Source organism: Mustela lutreola, chromosome 16 (assembly GCF_030435805.1).
Source record: "Mustela lutreola isolate mMusLut2 chromosome 16, mMusLut2.pri, whole genome shotgun sequence".
Classification (NCBI taxonomy): domain Eukaryota; kingdom Metazoa; phylum Chordata; class Mammalia; order Carnivora; family Mustelidae; genus Mustela; species Mustela lutreola.
In genome coordinates this window covers 10,688,773-10,713,844 of record NC_081305.1, presented here as the reverse complement: position 1 = coordinate 10,713,844, position 25,072 = coordinate 10,688,773, and the positions used below count along the sequence as shown (strand labels likewise).

The following is a 25,072-nucleotide window of genomic DNA, read 5'->3' as shown; positions in this document are numbered from 1 at the left end:
TGACTTTTTGTAAGCTCACATTCCACACTGTATCTGCAACTCAAATATCCTGATGGTCTCTATACCATATCACTGTCTGGCCATCCATACCTAATACCATTAGCTTATGTATCATGTCCTCTTGAAGGAAATTAATTTGCTGATAAAGCTCTACAGTGAGCTGAAATGCAAGGCAGCAATAGAAGTAACAGCATTTGTTTCCAAGAAAAATAATGATGTGCACAGGGAAGGCAATAAGGCTGTCAAAGTTGTCTCCTGTCTTCTTTAGCAGACCTCTCTATTCAGAGTTCTGGTGACCTGGAGAGGGCTGGGAGTGGAATTTCTTACCTTGTTCCGATTGTTGATCCATGTGAATGTGTTTGCTAAAGAGAGGGGAGGAAATTCTCCCTACCGTTTTCCTCCAATTTGGAATAGTCCTCTGCAATGCAGAAGAGTTATGTGACTGAACAGCTTATATATAGCAGGGTTTGGACAACTTCCAGTCTGTTTCTTACCTATTAAATCAGAGGCCTTTTGATTAATCTGTTCATGTGCCTGCATCTATCACAATAAATATAATGTGAAGTCAATTCCTGGAGAAGTTGAAGGCTAGATACAATATGCCTATCTTCTGCTACAAACACTGTAGGATTTTTATTTCATTTAATAATTTTAGTAATCCTTATGGTGGTTGATGTTCAGGTGTCAATGGCGATTACGCTAGTAAGTACTCAGAGGTACTTTATTTTGTGAGTTAGTTGAGTTGCTGCTGCTGCGTCAGATGGGTTCAGCCCAAAGGAGTAACTTCCTGTGGGCCGCATCATGGTGCACATCACACAAGACCAAAATGAATATTTAAAATTCAATTTAAAAAGAAATTGATGTGCACTCATAATTAAATGTTGTCTGAAGAGAGATAGACATATAGCCCATAAAAAGTGACTTCCTTTTGCTGGTAACAGGAATGATTTTTAAGAGCAGAAAAGTCATTGCTTACATTGTGTAGTTTAAAATATTTTAGAAATTCAAAGATACACTTTATTTTTTAAATTGTAACATCCCTGAATTTGGGGTGTGTCAGTAATCAACAATGCTTTAGAAATATGATAGGCAACTATTTTTTTTTCTAAAATAAAATAAAAACATATCTTTAAAAAGTAGAATATTAGATTCAATGAAATGAAATGTCTCACAAATTTTAATAATTCGTTTCCTTAATATTTTTCACCATAAACATTTTCTGGTTAAATTAGCAACAAAGAGTAAAATAAAATCACTGCAAATGCATGGCAGTTGTATAAACTTCAGGGAAAAAAATCACTTCAGATAATTTAAAAATTTTAAGAATCCATCTGTGTTGATTCTACCTCTGAGAGAGGTTTGATGACTAGAAAAATCTGACTCAGATAAAAGGTGATTTTGATTTTCTTTATTTATTTTAACTTTTGCAGACTAGTGATGGTCTCCTCTCTTTCTTCCCCATTTCTGCATACAAGAAACTGCATGGACGGTCATACAGCACAATGGCTCTGACTTAACAAGAGTCAGAAACACTAACCCAGAGAACCCATACGCTGGGTTTTTCGAGTATGTGGCCAGCATGGAGCAGCTCCAGGCCACAATTAACCTCGCGGAGCACTGTGAACAGGAGCTTACCTACTACTGTAAGAAGTCACGACTTGTCAATAAACAAGGTAAGGAAACTGAGGCATCTGTCCTGCCGCAGGCATTGCACCATGAACTTGACTTCAACAGTTCCTGTGGATTTTAATGATGCCAAGGCGGTGGCATTTGGCCGCTGAGAGTGTCTGCCCCTGTCCACTTAGCAAACGTGTCACAGTCTGGAAACCACAGCAATGCTTTGGCCTGAAGAAAAGAACAAGGTCAATTTACGCTGAGCTTTGTTCAAAGTCTTGATTGCCTTCAGAGTCTCTTCGTGGCCTTCATCACGTAATGCTTCATTCGGGCGAATGAATGAACGAAAAGGGCTTCATCTGGATCCTGGATGGATGCTCAGTGTTCGTCCCTTATAAAGGGCAAGTGACATCTATGGTTTGTTCTGTCATGCAAAAGAACTAATGAAAATATGACTTACTTTTCTGAAAGTGGCTATTCTGTGGGACTCTTTTTCAGGGATTGTTGGCAGTTAGCCTCTGGGTAAAACTGTAAATTAGAATAGGCTGCTGGAAACAGTTTATTCAGCAATTTAAGTAGGAATTTGAAAACCTCTTTTTAACTCTTTCTTTTATTCTGCTTTTAGTAGCACCTAAATTCTGTTTTTGGTCTTGTTTCTGCTTTAGAACATCTCATCATGTGACAATATCTTGGTCCCCCGGTTCTGCCTTAGTGTGGGCCTTTCTGATGCTCTTGAATTACTGCAGGAGCTTTCCAGCTGGTCTCCCGAGGGCCTCTCTCCATACCTTCTCACCATCCAGCATGCATTCCAAAATATTTGTCTTTATGATGGGAATTAACCTCTAAGAAATACTGCTTCATCATGACACACTTTTCTACTTAGGAAGCCTGGTGCCTTCCTCTTCACTGTCTGTCCTTAAAACAGACTCTACTCTCTGGATACCACAAGCGCATATTCTAGACCCACACCCTGGTTATGCCAGTTTCATGCCACTCCCCGACACACTGTTTTCTAGCATCAAAATCGAGGTATATTTTTCTTTAGAAATTAGAGAAGGTTCTAAGACATCAGCACAATAAAGCCGCTTAGTGAATGTTTACCCCTATTTGTAATCTTAAGAGAGATCCATAGCATGACAAGAATTTTAAAAGACATGCATTTCTTATGTGACTATCCTATGTCATGTGGGTTGACATTTCAACCTGTTGTTTCTAGTTAAGCACCTCTTCTACTTTCTCTCCACCCAGAGTACAACCAGATTATTCTCTCCATTTTGCCTTCCTTCACACCTCCTTCTCCTGCTTTTCCTCCTCCTCCTCCTATTTCAGAAGGTTCTCATTTGTACTTTCACCTCCACCAACCCTTCCCATCTTGCCAGTCTTCCCTCAAATCTTATCCCCCTGAAACCTCAATCCCATTTGTGAATGACCATCAGAGAGTTGTAGTGAGAAGAGCATAAGATTTAAAGCAGGAAGAGCTAGAAGTTCAAATTCCAGGGCTCTCATTGATTAAGTAGAGAGTTTGGATAGATTAGTCTTTATCAGCCTTTGCTTGCTCTTCTATGGCACAGGGCCAGTCATGAGGTGTGGCAGTGATTGGGTGGTACGACATGACACATCAAATTGCCTGAAGTGAGCTTCTCTCTTCCTGGCTCTCTGGGGCATCATGGTTATAGTTAACGTAACAGTTTTCATATACAACTGATGGTTCAGTTGTTCATTGTTGCTAAATATTGATCTTGGAATCTAAAACATAGATAAACAAATACGTAAGTGTATTCTCAGAGAATGAGAATCTTAATCATAGAAGGATTGCAAAAATGAATGGGATGCAAAAAATGAATGGAATTGCTTAAGTAGAAAAGAAAGACCAAAGGGAAGACAAACATCAGAGTCACAAATGAACCAAACTCTGGAAGAACCAGAAAACAAAATCCCCGCAGGGTTAGTGAGCAAGCCCACACAAAGGACAATCAATATAGAGCATGAAGGAACGCCTACCTTCATGGCCATTGGTGCCCATGTATCTTTTACTAAGACTCCCACATGTTTCAGCCAGGCTTGAGAGCCACTAGTAACGAAAATAACTTCTAGAAAAGGCCATTGAACAAGGGATGATGGTAATTGTTAAATACACAGATTTTCTTCAAGTCCATCACCCTAGAATTCATGTAGAATGATCCTGAGTTGGAAAAGAGAGAACAATTTGGAATTTGAGTTCACAATGAAGAATAGGAAGGAAGTGTCAGACAAGTTAAATTTACAGTTTTAGATCTTGAAGATACCGAAGTTTTAAGTAATAGTGGTGCCATTATTGTGAATGAATAAGGTGGGGTGTGTCTGTAAATACATTTTCAGCAGCCTGTGGAGCTGTGACTCAGCACATTGAAAAGATGGCCAATGTGGATACTCAAGTCCTTTGGGATTTTAACTACAGGAAGTGGGATGTCTGACCATGATCACCGATTGTTTATAATTTTAATTTTTTAAAAGATTTTATTTATTTATTTATTTGAGAGAGTGAGTATGCATCCATAAGCAGGGGCAGCAGGAGGCCGAGGGAGAGGGAGAAGCAGACTCCCCACTGAGCAGGAAGCCCTATTGAGTCTCTATCCCAGGACCCTGGGATCATGACCTGAACTGAAGGCAGTGGCTTAACTGACTGAGCCACCCAGGTGCCCCTTATACTTTTAATTTTTAACTTAAAAAATTTCTCATGATTTTCTTCATTCTTTCTTATATTTATTTAAATTGTTTAGGATGCTTCAAACAGTCTTAAAGGGAACCAAATGTACTTGGTACCTTTAAAACATTCAGTGGTTTTTGTTTTATAGGGAAGATTGGAAATTTAGAGTGACAGTATTGTTGAATATTTAGGAATACTTTATTTTCTTTTTAATCTACGAACACGTAATGTTTTAAGCAGTATATTGAAAAAATTATATTAAATGTTTCAAGATGGTTTCACCTTCTGTTGGTGACTTAATCTTGCTATTAAAAAAAAGATGAATAATCTTGATTTTAATGTCTTTATCCATATAAAAACTTCCAATTAACTTGAGTTTTTTGGCATGATATGTGCTGGTATGTATAGTAACACTGAGAGAAAGGTTGTTGGTATTAGTAGAGGTTCGATCTAATAGTAAGTTGTTATAAGCATTGGCATTCTTAGGTAAGTCCCATATTTTCAGTAGGGCTTATGGCAATAACTTAAAAGTTTTGAAGATCAACAGAAAAATGATCTAACACCTTTGAGGAGCTGACTGATTTGATGTCACATTCTTCTCATGCTCTGATTCTCAAATGACTATGATTTTTCCTCTCTACCTATTGTTTTTTCCAAAGACAGATGGCCTGCATTCCTCACCTGAATGTTCTGTCTGTTCTTTGCTCTAGTTCTTTGGCATCATGTTTAGTCGTAACTCTGAGAAGGAGCTGGAAGCTGAACATTCATCATAGAAAGAAATGCATTTGGCTAAGGGAAATTTTGTTTTTGAGTGTAGTGTTTGCTTCAGGCATAAAGATCTTTCAGTGTTATTTCTGTAGTCTCCAAATAAATAGCCAGGCCTTTAAATGGGAGGAAAAAAATACACATTTCCAAATAGATCTTAAATCATAATAAGGGAGTACCATATCATGCCTAATGTTTAATAAACAGCTAATATGTTTTTAGCCAATAAATATATTGAGATCAATCCCTGACTTTCCGTAACATTTCATAATGTTTTAATGGGCATTTCATGATCTCAAGTCAAGTTTGTTCCTGATATGTTAGTTACTGTGGTTTATATTTTGAGGTCTCCTTGTTTCAAAAATTATTTTTAAAGAAATTACATATGTGAACTGCTCTCAAAACATTTTTAAGTACCATGCCTGAACTAAATAGGAACTGCTGATTTCTTTCCTACTTAAGGAAAAATACATTGACCATTTAAGCTTAAATAATAAAATACTCCTTTAAAAGCTTTCTTAAGGCAATGCCATCAATAGCCATGTTTGGAATATCACTGCATCAGATCAGTCTTTCTTTGCCTCCTCTTACTCTTTTGAATGATTTGGGGAGGAGGGGTATGGCCTGGCTGGAAGGCTCTGGGGTATAGAGAAGCTGTCACATTTCTCACATTTGTCTTTCAGACGGAAGCCCTCTGAGTTGGTGGGTTGGAAGAACCAATGAAACGCAAACATACTGGGGAGGTTCTTTGCCTGAGCCTCAGAAATGTACTTGTGGATTAGAAGGGAACTGCATTGATTCTCAGTATTACTGCAACTGTGATGCTGACCGGAATGAATGGTGATTTCCATATGATTTCCTTATGCAAAATAAAGTTTATTTTTAAAAATGACTTGCTCAGACCATTTAGTGTAGTGAGGCAGATACTGAACAAATGAGCAAAGTGAAGAAATTAGATAAAGGTGTATTTTGGTGAAATCTGTTACAATTAATCTGAATCCTAAATGTTAAGACCAATAGTTTTTTATTTAAACTTTTTTGTAATTTTGCATTTTATTTTTGTAATAGAATGAAAGGGAGACATCATTTTTATATTTTTTCTTCATTGTAAGTGAATTATCATTTTCTTTAAAATTAAGTGTAATTGAGAATTCTGTTATTCTCAAAATATGTTTCCAGGCATTAATAATAAAAGCACATTTCTTCAGTAATCTGCCTATAAAACCTTTAAACAGGTAAACTTAGAATTTCTCACAGTTATTTGAACATGTAGCTCTTTAATTTTTTTAAGGATAATTTTTTAAGGATATTTATAAAAACACCTACTTGAAGAAAGTGGGGAATAACCAAATGTTGTGGGGGCTGGACCCTAGAAGGAATAAATCTGAGTGGATGAGATCGATGTCTACCTGCCTTTCCCCATGAGGGTGCTGACCAGACCACATGCCATGACGTGGTTAGGACTCTAAGGAAATACTAGATCTTTTTGGCTTGAAGTATCCAAAGATAGAGTTTGGGGCTGCCAAAATGACTAAATATTGGGAAGGAAGTAGAAATCTCAGAAAGAGAAAGCTACCTGGGGGGAGTTCACTCTACCAGCTCCACTCAGATCCCTGGCTGCTCTGTGCATGTGAAACGCAAACGTACTGGGGAGGTTCTTTGCCTGTCCTCAGAAATGTACTTGTGGAGTGGAAGGGAACTGCATTGATTCTCAGTATTACTGCAACCGTGATGCCGACTGGAATCAATGGTTTCCGTATGATTTCCTTTGCACATGCACAGGGAAGGTTTCTAGAAATCACTCAGACAGCTACAGCTGGAAAAGTGAACAAGCTTTAGAGACATTTCTGTGACTACTACCAGAAGAGAGACAGAATTTGGAGTTTAACTCTCATGAATTGAGACAGGCTTGTAAACCCTTTCGCTTTCCAGAGAAATGACAGAAGGTTTGTGTCTTCACAGAAAAGACTGTGTAACAAAACAGTATGAACACTAAGAACACAACTGATGCCGGCCCACCTAAGATGGTATAAAACCAGACCTCCACAGTTTATTGTGGTCAGACTGTTCTTTACCTGTCTGGGGGGTAGGGGAAGATTTAGAAAATGGTAACAGAATCCAAAGTCTCTATAGTGTATCACCTGTAATATTCAGAATATTAGAACAGTTGTTACATATTCCAAAAAAGGGTAAATTTAATCCAAAGTCAAGAAGAATGATAGTAGTTATTAGAAATGGACCCTGGAACACTGATGTTTGATAAGTAGGCAAAAACTTAAAAGCAACTATTATAAACATGCCTGAAGACTTAAAGGTAAAAATAACCACAACAAGTGAAGAGAGGACATACCAAGTAGATAAATGAGGACTGTATTCAAAAAGCAAATAAATTTTGGAATAGGAAAGTACAACATCTGAAAAGAAAACTTCACTGGACGGACTTGAATATAAGATCTAGCAGAAGAAATCTTCAATGAACCTGAAGACAACTTAATTGAAATCATTTAATCTGAAGAACATGGCAGGAAGGGTTGGGGGAAGTTTGGAACAAAAACTAACAGAACCTTTGTGGATTTTGAGAAAATATCAGTGATTTAATAGGCAAGAAATCAGAGTCCCTGAAGGATAAGAAATAAAATAAGGCAAAAACTGTGCAGAAATGATGGCTGGAAATTTCTCAAATTTGTTTAATAAACGTCTGTGGTAGCAGTTCTCTGAGATGGCCCTCCATGATCCACACGGCCTATCATTCACACCACTGTGTGATTTCCTCCCTGTGAGTGTCACCTGGACCTTGCGACTTGCTTCAAATAATTAAAATATGATAAAAGGGATGAGAATCACTTCTGAGATTAGGTTACAAATGACTGTGACCTCTGATTTCCTTGCAACGCTTTCCCTGACTCTTGTTTTGATAAAGCAATCTGCCGTGTTGTGTCCTGGGGAGAGGCCAGGTGGCAAGGAGTGGAGGGTGACCTTCAACCAATAGTCAGTGAAGAGCCAAGGCCCTCAGTCCATCCATTGGCAAGGAACAGACTACTGCCAACAACCAACCACTGGAGCAAGCTTGGAAGCAGGTCCTTCCCCTGTCAAGATGATGGCCGTTGTCACCAACACTTTGGTTATAGCCTGGGAAGGGCTCTGAGCCAGAGTATCCTGTTAAGATATGCCCAGATTCTTGACACACAAACTGTAGATCATAAATGTTGTTTTAAGTCACTAAGTTGTAGGATAATTTGTTACTCTATAGTGTATACATAATATAACATCAATGTACAGATTCCAGAAACTCAGAGAATCTGAAGCAGAATGAAAACAGAGAAAAGCACACCTTGGATTATTGTTCAGATTGTTTAAAAAAAAAAAAAAAGATCAAGACAAATATTTTGAAAGCAGCCTGGTTGGATAGATACAGGGGAATACATTCCATGCAGGGGTTAACAAAGATACAAATGAAGGCTGACTTCTCAGCAAACGCACAGGTCAGAAGACAATGGAATGCTATCTGTAATGTGTTGAAAGAGAAAGCAGTGTCAACCTAGAATTCTACACAGAACAAATAGATATTTAAAAAATGAAAGTAAAATAAAGTCCTTTTCAGATTAAACAAATGCTGAATTTATTACCAGCAGAACTACATTGTGTGAAATACTAACAAAAATTCCATAGGCTTAAGAGAAATAATGTCAGATGAAAACTCAGATCTTTGGGAAGGAATGAAGAACCCTGGAAATCATGACTGTGTCATTAAATAGAAAATCCAGGCTTTAAATTCTTTTTTGTAATTAAAAAATTAAAATGTACTGTCTAGCTGTATTATAACATCTATGACATCTAGATTTTTAGAATATATGACAGTAGTAACACAAGGAACAGGTGTGTGCTGAGGGGAAATGGGGGGGTATAAGGATATTACCCTGTAGTGAGCTTCTACCATTTTATATTGAGTAATATAACACAAAATCTAACTAAAGTGGATGAACTAAAGGTGTATTATGTAAGGATCCATAAAACAAACATTAAAACAACTATGAATAGACATATACCTAAAAGGTGAATAGAAAATAAAATTGAATACAAAGAAATATGGAGTAAACCAAGAGAAGTAGGAGAGAGGGAGAAATGCAAGAAATACTATGGGAAAAAATAGAAATAAATACCAATTTGGTAGATCTAAAAACACAGTATCAGTCATTACACTAAATGTAATTAATCATATATGTATATTGAATTATAATTGACATACAGTACTGTATATCTTCAGGTGTACAACATAATGATTCAGTATTTTCATACAGTATGAAATGATCACCTTGCTATAACCATTCTGCTTAAAACATAAAAAATGAATTTCAAAATCAGCAACTAATAAGTCTGCAGGAGACACTAAAATGTGGCCACATTTTCACTCAAGTGAGCAATCATTGGCATGTGCAGACATACCTCAGAATATCTTGGCTTTGAAATGCAATAAGGACTATTGCTTCCCTTATGTTAATCAGAATAATTTTAAGAATTTTGTTGTCGTTACTGTTTTTTAGGACCAATGACACTGGATTCCTTTCTTACAAAGAGCATCTGCCAGTGAGGAAGATAGTGGTTACAGACACGGGCCGACCGCACTCAGAAGCAGCTTATAAACTGGGACCTCTCCTCTGCCGGGGAGACAGTAAGTGGTGGCAGTGGGTTGTCAACATGGCTGAGCAAGAATCATGTTTCTGTCATATAATAATGAATCTCACTTCTGTTGTGAAATGCATGAGAAGTGCCTGAAGTAATTCTTCCAGTCAGTCAACAGATAATGTACCCTTATAAAGTGTAAAGCCCTGTAATAAATGCTTGGTGGCAAGCTTTGTTCAGATTCTAAGAGAACGAAACCACTAAGCATCTCGATTTGATAGGCTTATAAACCTATCCCAACATTCCTAAACTTCCGCATGCCGTGATCCATCTCAGGGAAGCCTCAGTGCTGCGTAAAATCGTGAGCAAGGTGAGTTTTCTCCTGTTGGGCCTGTGGTGAAATGAGAGCGTCAGTAGAATGAAAGGCCAGTTTTATCAAACATGTTTCAATTTTTAATCTCATCTTTTTCCCAATCTGTGTGTCTGTGTATTTACACTAAATCAGTGGGACATACTGTTTTGTATATTCAGTGTATTAACACTCTAAACCAGAATTGTGGTTTCACAGAAAATATTTATTTTCTGCAGGGAATGAAATGAGCATACGTACCCATACATATGGAGACTGATGCATTAATTATTTATGCTTTTAGCTATTTCCAGGACTTAAAATGGAAATGGGAGAAACATTTATTTATGTTGAGAAGTATACCCTATGATAAAATTTTATTTTAGGGGCTCAAACTAGGAGATGATCTAACAATGCCGTGGATTTATGGAGATACATAGCAGAAGTTGCTTAGTTAAAAAGCAAAGATGATAGTGGCCTATAAAAATTTATATGTACTTGTAAAAAACTGTCTTCCATTGTACCTACCATCCCTGATCTTTGGCATCTCTACTTCCTGTTCTGCTAGTAGGCCTCACACAATCACACGAAGATGACACGGGGTATTGCATGGAGAGAAAAATTATGTGCAAAGAGATGAGGTTGTAAACTCAGGATGCATCTAGGGGAGTACAAGGATTTTGTGACTATAGAAAATTGTCCTATACGTCACACGCAGTTTTCACTGCTGCTTCTGACCTTAACCCTTTAGGGGCCCAGGCTGGCTTCCACACTCCCCCTTATTCCATTTGCCACCATCCCTGGGCAAGTGTCTGCTTTGACTGAGGTCACTACCACTAGTCCTTAGGTCTTCTTTCTCACAGACTTCCTGCCATGAACGCAGGGAACCTTTTCACTTAACACAGTGATTCTCTGTGCAAGGCAGTTTTCCCCCTCCATGGACATTTGGCAGTATCTGGAGACATTTTTGGCCGTCACAATTGTTGGGGGATTGAGTGCTACCGGCATCTAGAAGGAGAGGTGAGGAATGCTGCTGGCTGTGCTACCATGCACAAGACCGCTCCCCTCAACAAAGAGTGATCTGGTCCAAAATGTCCATAGTGCTGAGGTTGAGAAACCAGAATGTTAAACTTTTGTGACCATGGGGATACAGAGATATATGGTTTTACAAGTAGTCTAAGTATTTAGAGACCAGCTAAATAATTTCTGAGTTATTAATGAAACTAATTGAGAGTTTCCTTGGCCTGGTCTTGTACATCTATTTTAGGCTCAAGGCTCATCCTCACATAACATTATAGGACTGTTCTCAGCATGGAGAGCTCTTTCTTATTTTCTGAATCAGAAGAGCAGTACGGGAAATCTGTACTCCTGAAGGTGTCATGCCCTAGAGACACTGTTTTTTCTTTCCAACTGAGATAGATTGGATTACCATGGGGCTTCTAGATATGGAATCATGCACAGTGGGCCTTATAAGCAAAAGGAAGATATGTGGACAACATCTTAAGGGCACTAGGACCTGAACATTGAATAATTTAAGGCCAAGATATAGCTTAATTTTCATGATCCAACTGAAAGCATGGAGACCAGTTATAAATCTAAAGACCAGCAAAGTGACCTTTGATGTAAGACAAGGAAAAATGATAAAGGCTTGAACAACACAGTGGCATGGGGCTTAAGGGACTCACATCGAGAGAGAAATTCAGTATGATCTAGAGGGGAGTTGAGGTTGAAAGGGGGGAGGATGGTCTCTGGCTTTTCTGATCTAAATATAGTCGCTTAGGAGCATTCACTGAGACAGTCAGGATGCTAGTACCCTTCACTGAGACAAAGGAACTCTTAGATGTTCTTTGACAGAAAAATGGAAAAATGAGATTTTAAAAAAATGACATTTAGGTTTTCTCACACAAACCAGAGATGCTGAAAATCTTATATCTAGCTATGTTTTTGTAGGAAAGAAGCCTTGAGAAAACAGGACAAATAAAACAAAAATGAGTATGACTCCTTAGTGGTCCCAAATATGAGCCTACCCCTAATGAATTGGTACCATCTTTTTCCAAGTCCTTCTTTTATCCTTTTTTTTTTTTTTATGTATGTTGTTCTGAAGTCCCATGGTACTGCTGCTATTACTGTATGATGTCAGAAGTCATAGATAACACTGTTAAGTGTTTGACCTAAAGCACAACATGAAATGATAAACCCACCTTTACAGTTGTGCTGCAGACACAAAAGTTAGTAAATATATCATTCATCCTTTAAGGAGTTTATTTATGAACATAGAAATAAATTTCTTGAAAATAGATATGAAAAGTAAATGGCAGAATTCAACATCCTATTTATGAAAAAAAGCCAAAATAGGAATTGAAGAGAACATCCTCAGTGTTTTAAAAGGCATCCATGAAAATCTGATCGCTAATATCATACTGAGTAGTCAAAGACTTGAAACGCTTTCCCTCTCAGATAAGGATCAAGGCAAGGATGTCTGCTCTCATGCTTCCTGTTCAACATCATACTGCTAGTCCTAGCACATGCGATAAGAAAAGGAATTCAAGGGATGTAGATCAGAAAGGAAGATATAAAATGCTCTATTTATAAATGATATGGATTTGTAGGTAATATCTGTAAGAATTTCTTTTTTTTAAGTGAGTTTAGCAAGGTCATGGGATACTTAGCTATCTCTAAAATAAGTAAATCTTAAAAATATATATGCATATATATGAGTATACATATATATGAAATCTTTATATATGTATATCTGATAACGGCTACTGCCCAGGATATAGAAAGAACTCTCTCACAGGTCAATAATAAAAAAAAATTCAAATTAAGAAATGGGCAAAACATCTGCACATACAATTCATCAGAGAAAATAACATTTCAAAAAGCACATAAAAAGATTCTTAATATTCTTAGTCATTAGAAAAGTGTAAAATAATACCACAATGAGATATCAATATATAACCATTAAAATGGCTAAAATTAAAAAACAAAAAACCCGGTAATGCCAAATGCTGATGAAGATGCAGAGTAACTGGAAATCCTCATTGCTGGTGCAAATGCAAAATGTTACAGCCACTTCGAAAAATAGTTTGGCAGATTTTTTTTTATAGATTTAACACATATTTACTGTATGATCCAGCAATCCCATGCCTAGGTACACAAGAGAAATGAAAAACCTGTATGTAAAGTTTTATATTGGCTCTATTCATAGTCTGCTAAAACTGGATACCACCCAAGTGTCCATTAACTAGTGAATGAATGAACTTTCCCATTTTGCTGTGGTGTATCCATACAATATGATAGAATATTACTGATCAATAAGAAGAAATGGAATATTGATACATGCAACAACATGAATTAATCTCAAGTGCTTTATGCTAAGTGAAGGAAGTCTTACTTAAAATGCAATGTGCTGGACTATTATTCAGTGTCTAAGATATTCTGGAAAGGGCAAACAATGGGAGCAGAAAAAGGATCTCTGTAATAGCTTCAAGGTGAGAGACCCATAAATACAGAGAACAAAATGGTGGTTGCCAGAGGGGAGGGTGGCAGGGAATGGGTGAAATGGATAAAGGAGATTGGGAGGAGCAGACTTCTAATTATGGAATGAATAAACCTTGGGAACAAAACGGAAAGAACAGGGAATATAGTCCATGGCATTGCAATAGTGCTGCATGACGACAGATGGTAGCTACACTTGTGGTGAGCACAGCATAGTATAGAGTGTCAAGTCTCTGTGTTGTACACCTGAAACTAATGTAACATTGTCCAACATTGTTAACTGTCCTTCAATTAAAAAAAAATATATCTGAAGTAAATTCAGAAAACAGGAAAGGTTTTAGTAATATGCTTATTCTTCAAGATGCTCGTAGAATCCTGCTGAATACGTTTCTGACTTATATGAACCATAGAAGCAAAAGAGTCAAAAGAAAGAATCACAGGAAAACATCTGAGTTTACTGGTTAACAGAGAGACTGTAACTAATGAGAGGGCTTACCCATGTACTTTCCTTTCCCCTAGAAGCAGTAGGAACATCCTCATTTTGAGGTACCATCCCAAGTCTTCTTTACTGCTAATCCCTCAACTTCGGCATGCAAATTAGCTGGAGAGCATGCCAGCTCTTGCTTACGCTGGCTAAATGCTTTCTTGACATTCATCATGAGGACATCTACAGAGTCATCTTCCTAGCTCTGCATGTCCCGCAGCAGGAAGAAACCTCATGGACCCCTGATGACCAATGCCCTTTCATTTGCTTTCCTCCATCCGCAAAATCTCCCCAAACCATGTCCTGAAACCTGTCATGCTCAAGTTCAAACCCTTCTGCCATGAAGCCTCCCAAAGGTCTCTAGAGAGCCTCGTCTTACACTTTCAAATAATGTTGAACAAATTACAAAGATATATTTTTCATACTGGCTTTTAATTATTTTTGAGCCTCTCAAGAGCAGATCCATTGCTCATTTATTATTGTGTTCCTGGCACCTAGTACATTACCTGTTATGTGAAAGATAATCGATAAATAGCAGTTTATGGAAGAATGAGAATGATCCATCATACACAGCTCAAGAAACCTGTAGCTTTGAATTATTCGTAAGAGACAGGAACAAAGTTTCGATTATATAAGCAATTAAATGATGTGCAAACATACACTTTTAATGAAAAGAGTTTAGATTATATTGAAAGACTTATTCCACTTGAAAAATCATATAGTACATAGAGAGTCTAGTTCCATCTGAATCATTTTTCATCAGTACACTTGGACTTGTAGCAGTGAAGTGTTTTCAAATGAGTACATGATTTCACTTAATACTAATTATTTTTGATTTTCACTCTTCTAATAATACAGTGTCTTTATAAAACTGAAATACTTTCTACTTCTTGGAGGAAAAAATATTTTGTGGTCTCATTTCATTTTGTGTTCTGTTCTGACTTACATTATAGCTAGTAATTGATATTCAAGCACAAATGTGGCAAACATTCTCTCTAATGCTTTCAGAAAATTTCCACTTTTCTGACACCGGTAATCCTGGTAATTCTCAAGTCTATAATAATATGCTTTTGTGATAATTTTATACACACACATACCTTATTTATTTTAAATATTAAATATTAATGACTTAACTGATACAGTTATTATAAAATTTTAAGATATTCAGAAATGCCAAAAAAAGTGTAGTAATTACACTTTGTGAGTCATGCAGCTCACAAATAATGATGACTACCAGTGATTATTATTCCAGGAATTGCTAAATATTTCTGGAGCAGGGTTTCCCAACTTTGGCACTCCTGCCATTTGACCTGTTATGGTTGGGGGCTGTTCCATGCGTTGATGGACACTTAGCGGTATCCCTCTTCCCAACTAGTAGTACCTTTCCCCTAGTTGCGACAACAAAATATGTCTCCAGAATTGCCAAATGTCCCCTGGGGCAACATTGCCTCAGGTTGAGAAGCACTATGCTGGACCCAAAAAAAAAAAAAAAAAAAACCCAAAAAGGAACTGAGAAATAAGTTTCCAAAACTTTATTAATGGAAATTGACAGAGAAAGGAGAAACCAAATTGAAGCCAAGGGAATTGCTTTACATTATTTATATATCTCATAAATATATGTTCAACTTGAATGATCCCACTAAACTTTAAGAAAAGATTATGAAAATTTAAAAGGTTATGGAGTCACTAGGTTTCATATTAAATTCATTTTTAAATTTTAGGCAGTATTGATCTATTGTGAAAAATGGGAAAAGTAGCACTCATTTTTCCTCTCCTCTCCTTTTTCTCCCCCACCTGTCCTTTTTGCTAATTTTGCTGTTATTTCTGTAGTTGTTTATTCTTAATGCTAGCCACTAGTCTATCATCATAGCCTCTGTATTCTTGAATGATTTTTTATTTTGATTTATTTCTTCTTGGATTGCCTTGTCAGGTAGCTGATATTTTCTCTTTCCTCTCCAGAATACCCATGAGTGTTGCACTTGAGTTTGCATGTGCTTGGAAATATTTGTTGCCTCAGAACTCTAAAACAAACTTTGTGGGTTTAACTTTATATTGGTATTTTTGGTTACAGCTTTAGTAAGAAATAATTCACATGCCTTACAATTCACCCATTTAAAGTATACAATCTAATCATATCTTAGTATATTTAATCATTGTGCTATATTACGGAGCTGTGCAGCAGTCACCACAACCAATTTTGGAACATTTTCATCACCCCAAAAAGAAACCTAGTCCCACTGGACAAACATTCCCGGTTTCCCTCCCACTACAACTCCAACCCCAGTCAACAACATTTAGATGAAAACATGGAATATGTGGTTTTTATGACTGACTTCTTTCACGTAGCATGGTGTTGCCAAGATTTATCCATGTTGTACCATGTATCAACACTTCATTATTTTTTATCACCAGATAATATTCCATTGTATGGATAGGCTACATTTTGGTTACCCATTAATCAGTTGGTGGACATTTGGGTTGGTTCCATTTTCTGGCTCTTAGAAATAATGCTGCTATGGACATCTGTGTATGAGGTTTTTGTGAACATATTTTTCATTTATCTTCTTTTCTTATAAAACTCAGTTACCTTGAGTTTATTTCTAGGAGAGGAACTTCTGAGTTATAATGTAACCTTACATTTGGACTTTTTAGAAACTGGTGTAACATTGGGGGGGGGTTCACACTGTGACTTTCACCATTTGTACATATTATTGCACTTTTGTTTGCACTGAGAGATGCAGTCATCTTGTCTTCTACAGCTTTTATAGATATCTTTTGGCTGATATTTCATTACAAAGTAGGTTTTATTTTTATTTTTCCTCAAAAAAAGTATGTGTGCTTTATTCTCAGATTTCTTTCAAATTTGAGGATATCTGCTTATTGCTTTAACACACACACACATACACATACACACACACACACACACACACACACACACACACACACACAAAATAGGCTGGACACATTTTCTTCCTCTCAGAAATTTGTGGATAGTGCTCCTTTGTCTCCTGATACTAACTATTGCTGTATGCTGAAGACAAACTGATTTTTTTCACCTGCTAGATGACTGGCTTTTTCTAACCGAATACTTTACAGAATAATTTCCCCTAAAGGTCAGTAACTTAACAAGGATGCATCTCAGTGTTGTGCATTGCCATTAATTTTTCCTGAAATTGGATGTGATGTTGTAAAATATATAAAATGTAAATTTTTTAAGAAGCTTGTTATTGCAAACATGATCTAAATTTCTGCTCTCAGTTTATTAATCTGAACAAGGTAGTCTTTTCAACTCTGGCATTAGAATTTTTCTAATTATTTTATTCAGTGTATTTCTCAGTTAATTCATTGTTGAATTTTTATGTCAGTGAAGGAGGCCCCGAAACTTACATGGTTAGAAATTATTGTTCTAAGTTTCTTGTTCCAAAAAAGTCTTGTCAATGAAATTAGTTTTCTTTTTTTTTTTTTCATTTTGTCTGCATCGACTTATTCAGCTGTCTGAGAAATCACAGCTGCCCAAAATGCATTAAATAATCAAAGGTGCATGTAGGCAATAAATAACTTTGCAGAAGTTACATTCGTAGACTAGAGAAAGATATTGATTAGTGATTTGGTTAATTTCTCTTCCATTCGACAAAGTTCTGTTCCATTTGACAGACTACATATAAACCATTAAAAAGAGTGAGGATCAATTCCATTTCAACAGATAATCATATAATTTTGCAAGTTCCACAATGTCTGTTAATCCTCTACCATTAGGAAATTCTTTTTAATTTTTATATTTTTATTTTCTCTTCTTAGGTTTTTCTTTATTTAATTTTCCTGAAGTTTCTTCATCTTTTTACCCCTTCCACCTTTTTCTCTTCTTTCTTCTCTCTCTCTTCTGCTCTCCTCTTTCCCCTCCTTCTTTCTAGTAGTCTATCTAAGAATTTGAGTGTATTTATTAAGATACACATAATACAAACTAACTGGGACAAGTTAACCTTTCTCATTGCTACTTTGACAAAGGAAATCTCATAATTTCACTCAGCAAATATTTATTGAGCCCATACATTTTACTGTGCCTTCCCCACATCTCAAGAGAAAGAGAGAGAGTGCTAGCACAGAGGGAACAAAATAGACAGAGTGTCTGCGTTCTTGGAGCTTGAGGTCTCTTGGGGGAGAGGTAGATGATATGTAAGTAAAATATATAATACGATAGATGCTAGTAAGTGTTGTGAAGACAATATAGTTGAGGTGAGGGGGCTGTAGGTTTGGAAAATTTAAATAGAATAGTTATAAAATGCCCACTAAGAAGGTGACATTTGAATATAAATCTGAAAGAAATAAGGGAGAAAGGCATGTGTATATCTGTGGAAGAGTACTCTGGACAGAGGAAGAAGCCAGAGTAACCATGCAGAGATGGGAATGTTCGTGGAAAAACAAGATGGTCAAAATGTCTGGAGCAGAGGGAGCAAGGAATAATGGAAGACATTAGAAGATCTGGTGGTCAGATCTTTGAGGATTTTGAGAGGTCTTTATTTTTCAACTTCAATAAGATTGGAAAACGTTGGAGAATTTTGAGCAGAGGGTTGGTGTGATCTAATTTACATTTTAATGAGATATAATGGGGAAGATGGAAGCAAGGAGGCCATTTATGAGACCATATCAACAACCCAACTGAGGGATCATGGTGGCTTGGGCCATGGGTGCAATAATGATAGTTGTAGTATGGGAACAGTTCAAAAGGAGGAGCAATATAGTTTGCTGATGGATCAATGTAGGTTGCAGAAGAATCAAGAATAACACCAAGGTGTTTGGTCAGATAATCAGTTGGAGGCACAAAATTGGCATTAAGCAAGAGGGAGAATATTGCTGGGGTCAAGGAGTTGCAGAAAAATGTAAAGAACTCGGGTTTTTGAACGTATTAAAGTTATGATGGAGGCATACAGATAGAGATGTGGAGCTGTTAGTTTGAGAGTTCCAGGCTTCAGATATGTTTCTGTAAGTCATCAGCATATTTAAAGCCATGAAATGGACTAGCAGGAGTCATTGTGGATGCAGAAGTGTAGTGATAGAGTCTGGGGGTGTTCCAACATTAATAGGTTGAGGAGGGAAAGAGGAAGAAAGAAAGAAACAGAATTATAGCACTAATGAGAAAGGCAAAAGAGTGTTGGTATTCTGGAACCAAGTGAAGAAAAATGTTTCAAGGAGGGGAAAATAATCAACTATGTTCATCGGTTTTGATAGATTAAGGTGACTGAGAATTGATGAAGGACTAGTAACTAGAATATATGAAGAATCCTCAGAAATCAACAGTGGGAAAAAAGAAACAATCCAATTAAAATATGGATGTTATGGATTGAATTGTTTCCCCACCCCAAAGTTTATATGTTGAAGTCCTAACCACAATGTAGCTGTATTAAGTGGTGGGGTCTTCAAGGAAGTAATTCAAGTTAAATGAGGTCATAAAGGTGGGGCCCTAATTTGGTTGGCCTGGTGTGCTTGTATGAAGAGGAAGAGACACCAGAGAGTTTCTCCTCCCACCTGTGCACAGAGGAAAGGCCATGTGAGAAGGTGGCCATCTACAAGCCAGAGATACACTAGATAAAAGACACGAAGAGAGATTTCATTAAAAGGCCACAAATGGCAATTAAACACACAAAATTCCTCAAAATCACTAGCCACTGGAAAATGCATATCAAAACCACAATTAGATGTTACTGTATACCTTTCAAATGGCTGGAAAAAAAGTAATGACACAGAATTCTGGCCAAGGCATGAAGAAACTTGATCCCTCACACACTGCTGGTGGGGAATGTAAATGATATAGGCATTCTGGAAAGGAGTCTGGCAGCTTCCTAAAAAGCAAAACATTCAACTCTCATAGGACTCAGGGATTGTACTCCTGGGCAGTATCCCAGAGAACTGAGAATTTACATTCATATGAAAACTTGTACATGGATGTTCATAGCAGCTTTGTCTGTTAATTGCTGAAAACTAGAAACAATCCAGATGTCTTTCAACAGAAGAATGGTTAAACTAATTTTTCATACATGGACTACTGCTCAGCAAGAAGAAGTGAACTACTGACACACACAAACCTGCCTTATCTTCAGAGAGTAAATCTGAGTGAAAAATAGTCTCAAAGGGCTACATACCATAAGCCTTTATTTATAGAACATTCTTCAGATGACATCAAAGAACTGATTAGGAGTTGTCACAGGGTTACAGAAGCGGGGAGGCAGGGGAGAAGTACGTGTGGCTGTAAAAGAGAAGCATAAGGCATACAGATTGCTGCATCTTGACTGGTGTCAGTGTTTTTGGTTTCAGTGGTGTGCTTTTGCAAGATGTTACCTATGGAGAAAACTAGCTAAGGGGCATACAGAATCTTTCTGTATTATTTCTTACAACTGCATGAGAATCTGCAATTATCTCAAAATAAAAATACTAGTGAAAGAAATTATATTTCTGGCTCTTGAAAATGATTGTTACACATTCAGAAAGATATGTTTGACTAGTAAATTACCCCTTGTCTTGGAGTTTCTGTATTTTACTTCATTTTGTTTACATAAGTGTTACCAAACTTGTGGAGTTGTATACATAACATATACATGTCAGTCATACCTCAAGAATGAAAGGAAGAAAGAAAGGTAGGTAGGTAGGGTTAGCATGTCATATGCATTCTGCTTTTAAAAGTAAAACAGAGTGCCTTGAAAAATAACAGCTTTTTCGAATATTGTTCTTTTTTAAAAACAGCTTTATTGAGCTATACTTTATATACCATACAATTCACGTATGTATAATGAGCTACTCTGTGGCTTATAGAAATTCACAGCATTGTATAACCATTACCGCAACAGTTTTATAATATTTTTGACACCCCAGAAGAACTCTGTGCCCCTTATCGTCTGTCATTCTCCAACTGCCTTGTCTCCCCAGTCCTAGAAAAACCACTAATCTACTTTCTGTCTCAATAAATCTGTTATTTTTAAAGGACAATCTATTCATGATATAAATAAAAGTTTAACAAAAGGAATATTTTTTTTAATTACTTCTAATCTTGACATTCTGCCTAGTTAATTTTTCCGAATGAGCTCTTTTTACTTTGTGAATGGAATTAAGTTAAATCCTTCCTACCCCTTCTTCTATGGATCCCATTATCCATCCCCCCCCCCTTTTTTGAAAGATAAAAGGTGGAATTCCTGAAGGAATCATTCCAAATTTTTAGTACACTATACTGAATTTAATTGAAAATACACTAATTATTAATGACTTAAAATTATTTGCAACTATTAGTGAGTCGCGTAGAATAACACACCCTGATTTGCTTTTGTTGGGCTAATAAAAGGGGCCTAACTCTCCTGACTAATCCAGCAAGTGATTGCATTCAAAACTGCTACTGGTGCAGCTTAAGGATTTTTAAACCACCTTAGCCAGAAACTCTTGTCCAAAAGACCTGCCGCTTCCTACTGGTGCCCGCCTGCTGGGCTCTGCTCTGCCGCCCTCCCTCTCCCCTCGGTTCTCTGAGGCAGTTCCCATTCCTCTGAGTGCTTCTTAATAGCAGTCTGTAAAGAGCTGAGGTATCATATGCCATAAACATTATTCGATCATGAAAATATTGGCCTCTGCTTTCTTTATAATTGTTTTGAATTAGCAGCACTTTCTTACTCCAATAAAATGTTCTCTATTTTTTACCTATTGAGAATCTGCACAATGAGGTTTGCTAACTAGACAAAATAGACACGATTATGTGTGTGAGAATGTTTAAGCTGCCTAAGGTAATATATTGTTTCCATGGCTGTAAGAACATTCATTGCGAAGATAGCAGCAGTTCAAAGAATTGTTCCTTTGTTTCGACCAGTTCCCTGAAGCCTTGATAGGATGCTTTATTGAGTTAGTTGTGATATTAAAATGAAACAACTGAAATATTGTGTCTAATAATGATATTATCTAATTTAAACCTTTAAGGAATTCTGAGTGTTCTTTTTAATCTGACCAAACGGATACGATTCAATAATATTCCATAATTGAGAGTTACAACTTTAAATTTCATGTATATCACATTTCAACAGAAAGGCATTTAAACCCTTTTAAAAAAATAGGTCAGGTAAGACCTTTTAAGAACACAAGTGCGTTGTTATCCCTGACTTTTGATACTTTGCATTTTCTTGCATTCATTCCTAGAGATCAAAATGTCTAAGCGTAGAAATAACTGTAAAATGGAAATAAGGACTAGGCTTGGCAAACTCAGATAATACAGTTTCATTTGGTTGTAGGAGGGGGAAAAGCCCTTAAAGTGTATTCTCAGCTGAATAAATTCAGCTCTAAAATTGTTCACAGATGAGCTGAGAATTGACTTTTGAATCAGGTCCCTAAGAAAAACAGAAAGAGTAAAATAGATACAACCACTGCTTATTTGGTCCAGAATTTATAGAAAATAAATTAAAATCTAAGGAACAGATAGAAGCTGAGTCGAGTTTGTGATTTTGAACTCTAGGTATCTGTTCCCTGCAAACATAATGAGCCATTGTTTTGAAATTACTGTTTTCTAACTTCAGTGGATCAATACGTCTTCCAGAAAGGTAATTTAGATAGAATTTTAACCAATGCTGTGAGTGTGTATGCGGGCAGGTTGCTTAAAACTCAAGGTATGTATTTATATTTGATGTGTCCAGAGCTTGCTGGTGGCAGCCGCAATACATAGTTGATTTCTCTAATAGTGCTTCTCATCAACCACACATAGCCACTTGGATCTCACTCCTGTCACCTCATGCCTCTGCATTTATATTTTATTTCCCATGCGGCCAGCTAGAGGAGTCCTACCGTGTTTTTTCAAAAGGAAATTTGTCGATACAACAACAGCCAAATGAATGAAAAGTGAAGAGAAGAAGTTTGCATGTGGACAGAAATTGTAATTAAATTACAATTCACAGAAGTTTTTCTCAGATCTCTTCATTTATACCCCAGCCTTTTAAACATTTTCTCCTTATATTGAGCATTTTTTAAACTTTTTCAGAGTCCCTTCCTGCTCTTTATCCACTTCACTATGACAAGCAAACTAAAAGGTAATTTTGAATGAAAAGAGCATTTTCATGAGATGAGCAAAGCACAGACCTAAGTAGTGTCTTGATCTTTAATTAGTTGAGACTATTTTGAATGCCAGTCTCAGTTTAGGAAATTGCAAAGCCCATTAATGAAAACAGTTAGTTCAAGGTGTAAGTCTGTGAAGTGTGTGTGTTAGAAGTGTCAGAACAAAAAGTGCTTTGAGCTTCTTTAGATTTTTTGTTATTCAAAGGAATGTAGGTGTTTGAATTTTCAAGTTATAAAAAAAATTAAGTCTATTAACCAGTGGTTGGCAGATTCTTATCATATCGCTTTGCCAGAGGGCAGAATTTAGGGTGAGGCTGATTTTCTTCTGTAAAATAAAACATAAGAACCATTTCTGCCATGTTCATTCTTCTTCTATGTTGGAAGGAATCCAGGATTGCAGTCCTTTGTAAGATCACCAATCTTACACTCACGTCTTGTATAATAAATTAATAGAAAAAGAGAAGCAGGTTTGTATAAATTAGCAATTTTTTAATGGTAGAAATGCTAAAAATAGAAAATGTAATTATGCCATTCATTTTATTTTATGAATTTTTCTTTTTGATTTTTTTCCTTTTTTTTTTTTTTAAACAGGGTCATTTTGGAATTCAGCTTCCTTCAATACTGAGGCCTCATACCTTCATTTTCCTACTTTCCATGGAGAACTTAGTGCAGATGTATCTTTCTTTTTTAAGACAACAGCTTCATCTGGGGTATTTTTAGAGAACCTGGGGATTACCGATTTTATAAGGATAGAGCTACGCTGTGAGTCTCCTTTTTCTTAGAAGTCTGTGGCATTCTATTTAATAGTAAACCCTTTAATTGTGAAACTACTGTGTTTCTACTTTATTAGCTAAATCTTTCCATTGTGTCCTTTTGGAAAAAAATCTATGATATTAAGTTGGCCTTTTTGCAAGAAAATAATATATAACATGATAATTTGGGGAAACAATTGGTATTCTCTAAAACCAACTTGAGTTTTAAACACAAAAAATTAAATTTTTTAAAAATTCTGAATTAACTACATTAAGTAATTAAGTTAATTACTTAATTAAATCAACCAGCCATATAATTTTGTATGCCATCTAATGTTGGTATACTTTTAGGCCACTGTTAGTATCTTAATATCAAATGTATATTACATGCTTTTAAAATTAGATGAACTTTGAATCACTATAAGAATTATTTTTACATAAAATGCCAGATGCTATTTAGTTTTCTTGTCCTGGTTACATAGTTTTGCTCTATCAATATGCAAAATTAACTCTGAGGATGGATTTCTTAAAATCTGGGTTTTTTTCAAATTGTACTTTCCGGTCTCATTTCATGTTTCTTCTTTACTGATGCCATCGGGTCCTTCCATAAGATTTAAGCCATCGCCTTTCTGTGTCTTGGTGGCTATGCCCTGGTGCTATATGCCCAAGGGTACTGAGGACTCCAGTGTCCAGCACATGGACTAAGTCGAACAATCTTCATGTCTCCTATCCCCAGCTCCGGCAGTAGTGACCTTTTCATTTGATGTGGGGAATGGGCCTTTCGAAATCTCGGTGCAGTCACCAGCACACTTCAATGACAACCAGTGGCACCACGTCAGGGTGGAAAGGAACATGAAGGAGGCATCTCTTCAAGTGGACCAGCTCTTACCGAAGATGCAGCCTGCTCCCACCGATGGGCACGTCCTCTTACAGCTCAACAGTCAGCTCTTCGTGGGTAAGTTCTGAGGGTGGGCAGTTTGTCACTGAACTAGAGGATGGAAGTGCGGAGCTGGGCCAAGATGAAATAATAACAACCGGTAACAGCAGCAAGCCACTATGGACTGAGAGCCCGTGTTCCAGGCTCTTGGTTCTTCCTCGTAATCAACCTGTGACACGGGTTAGTCCCATTTTACAGATGAACGGATGGAGGCACAAGGGATTGCAGTGCCTTGCCTCCAGACATCTGCCTAGCAAATGAGATTTAAATCTATGTTGATTCATTCCTAAACCTGGAT

The 25,072-nt window shown here is 36.8% G+C and overlaps 1 protein-coding gene across 3 annotated transcripts in view; it reads left to right on the top strand.

Annotated features, from left to right (window-relative positions):
- The window catches only part of CNTNAP4 (contactin associated protein family member 4), a 255,310-nt gene that overhangs the window by 189,953 nt on the left and 40,285 nt on the right, over nucleotides 1-25,072 (top strand). For all 3 annotated transcript variants that reach the window (XM_059152233.1, XM_059152232.1, XM_059152231.1), the window contains exons 13-17: nucleotides 1,476-1,673; nucleotides 5,749-5,905; nucleotides 9,607-9,734; nucleotides 23,677-23,847; nucleotides 24,574-24,792. In XM_059152233.1, coding sequence (XP_059008216.1) covers nucleotides 1,476-1,673; nucleotides 5,749-5,905; nucleotides 9,607-9,734; nucleotides 23,677-23,847; nucleotides 24,574-24,792 — 873 coding nt within the window. The remainder of the gene's footprint in view (nucleotides 1-1,475; nucleotides 1,674-5,748; nucleotides 5,906-9,606; nucleotides 9,735-23,676; nucleotides 23,848-24,573; nucleotides 24,793-25,072) is intronic.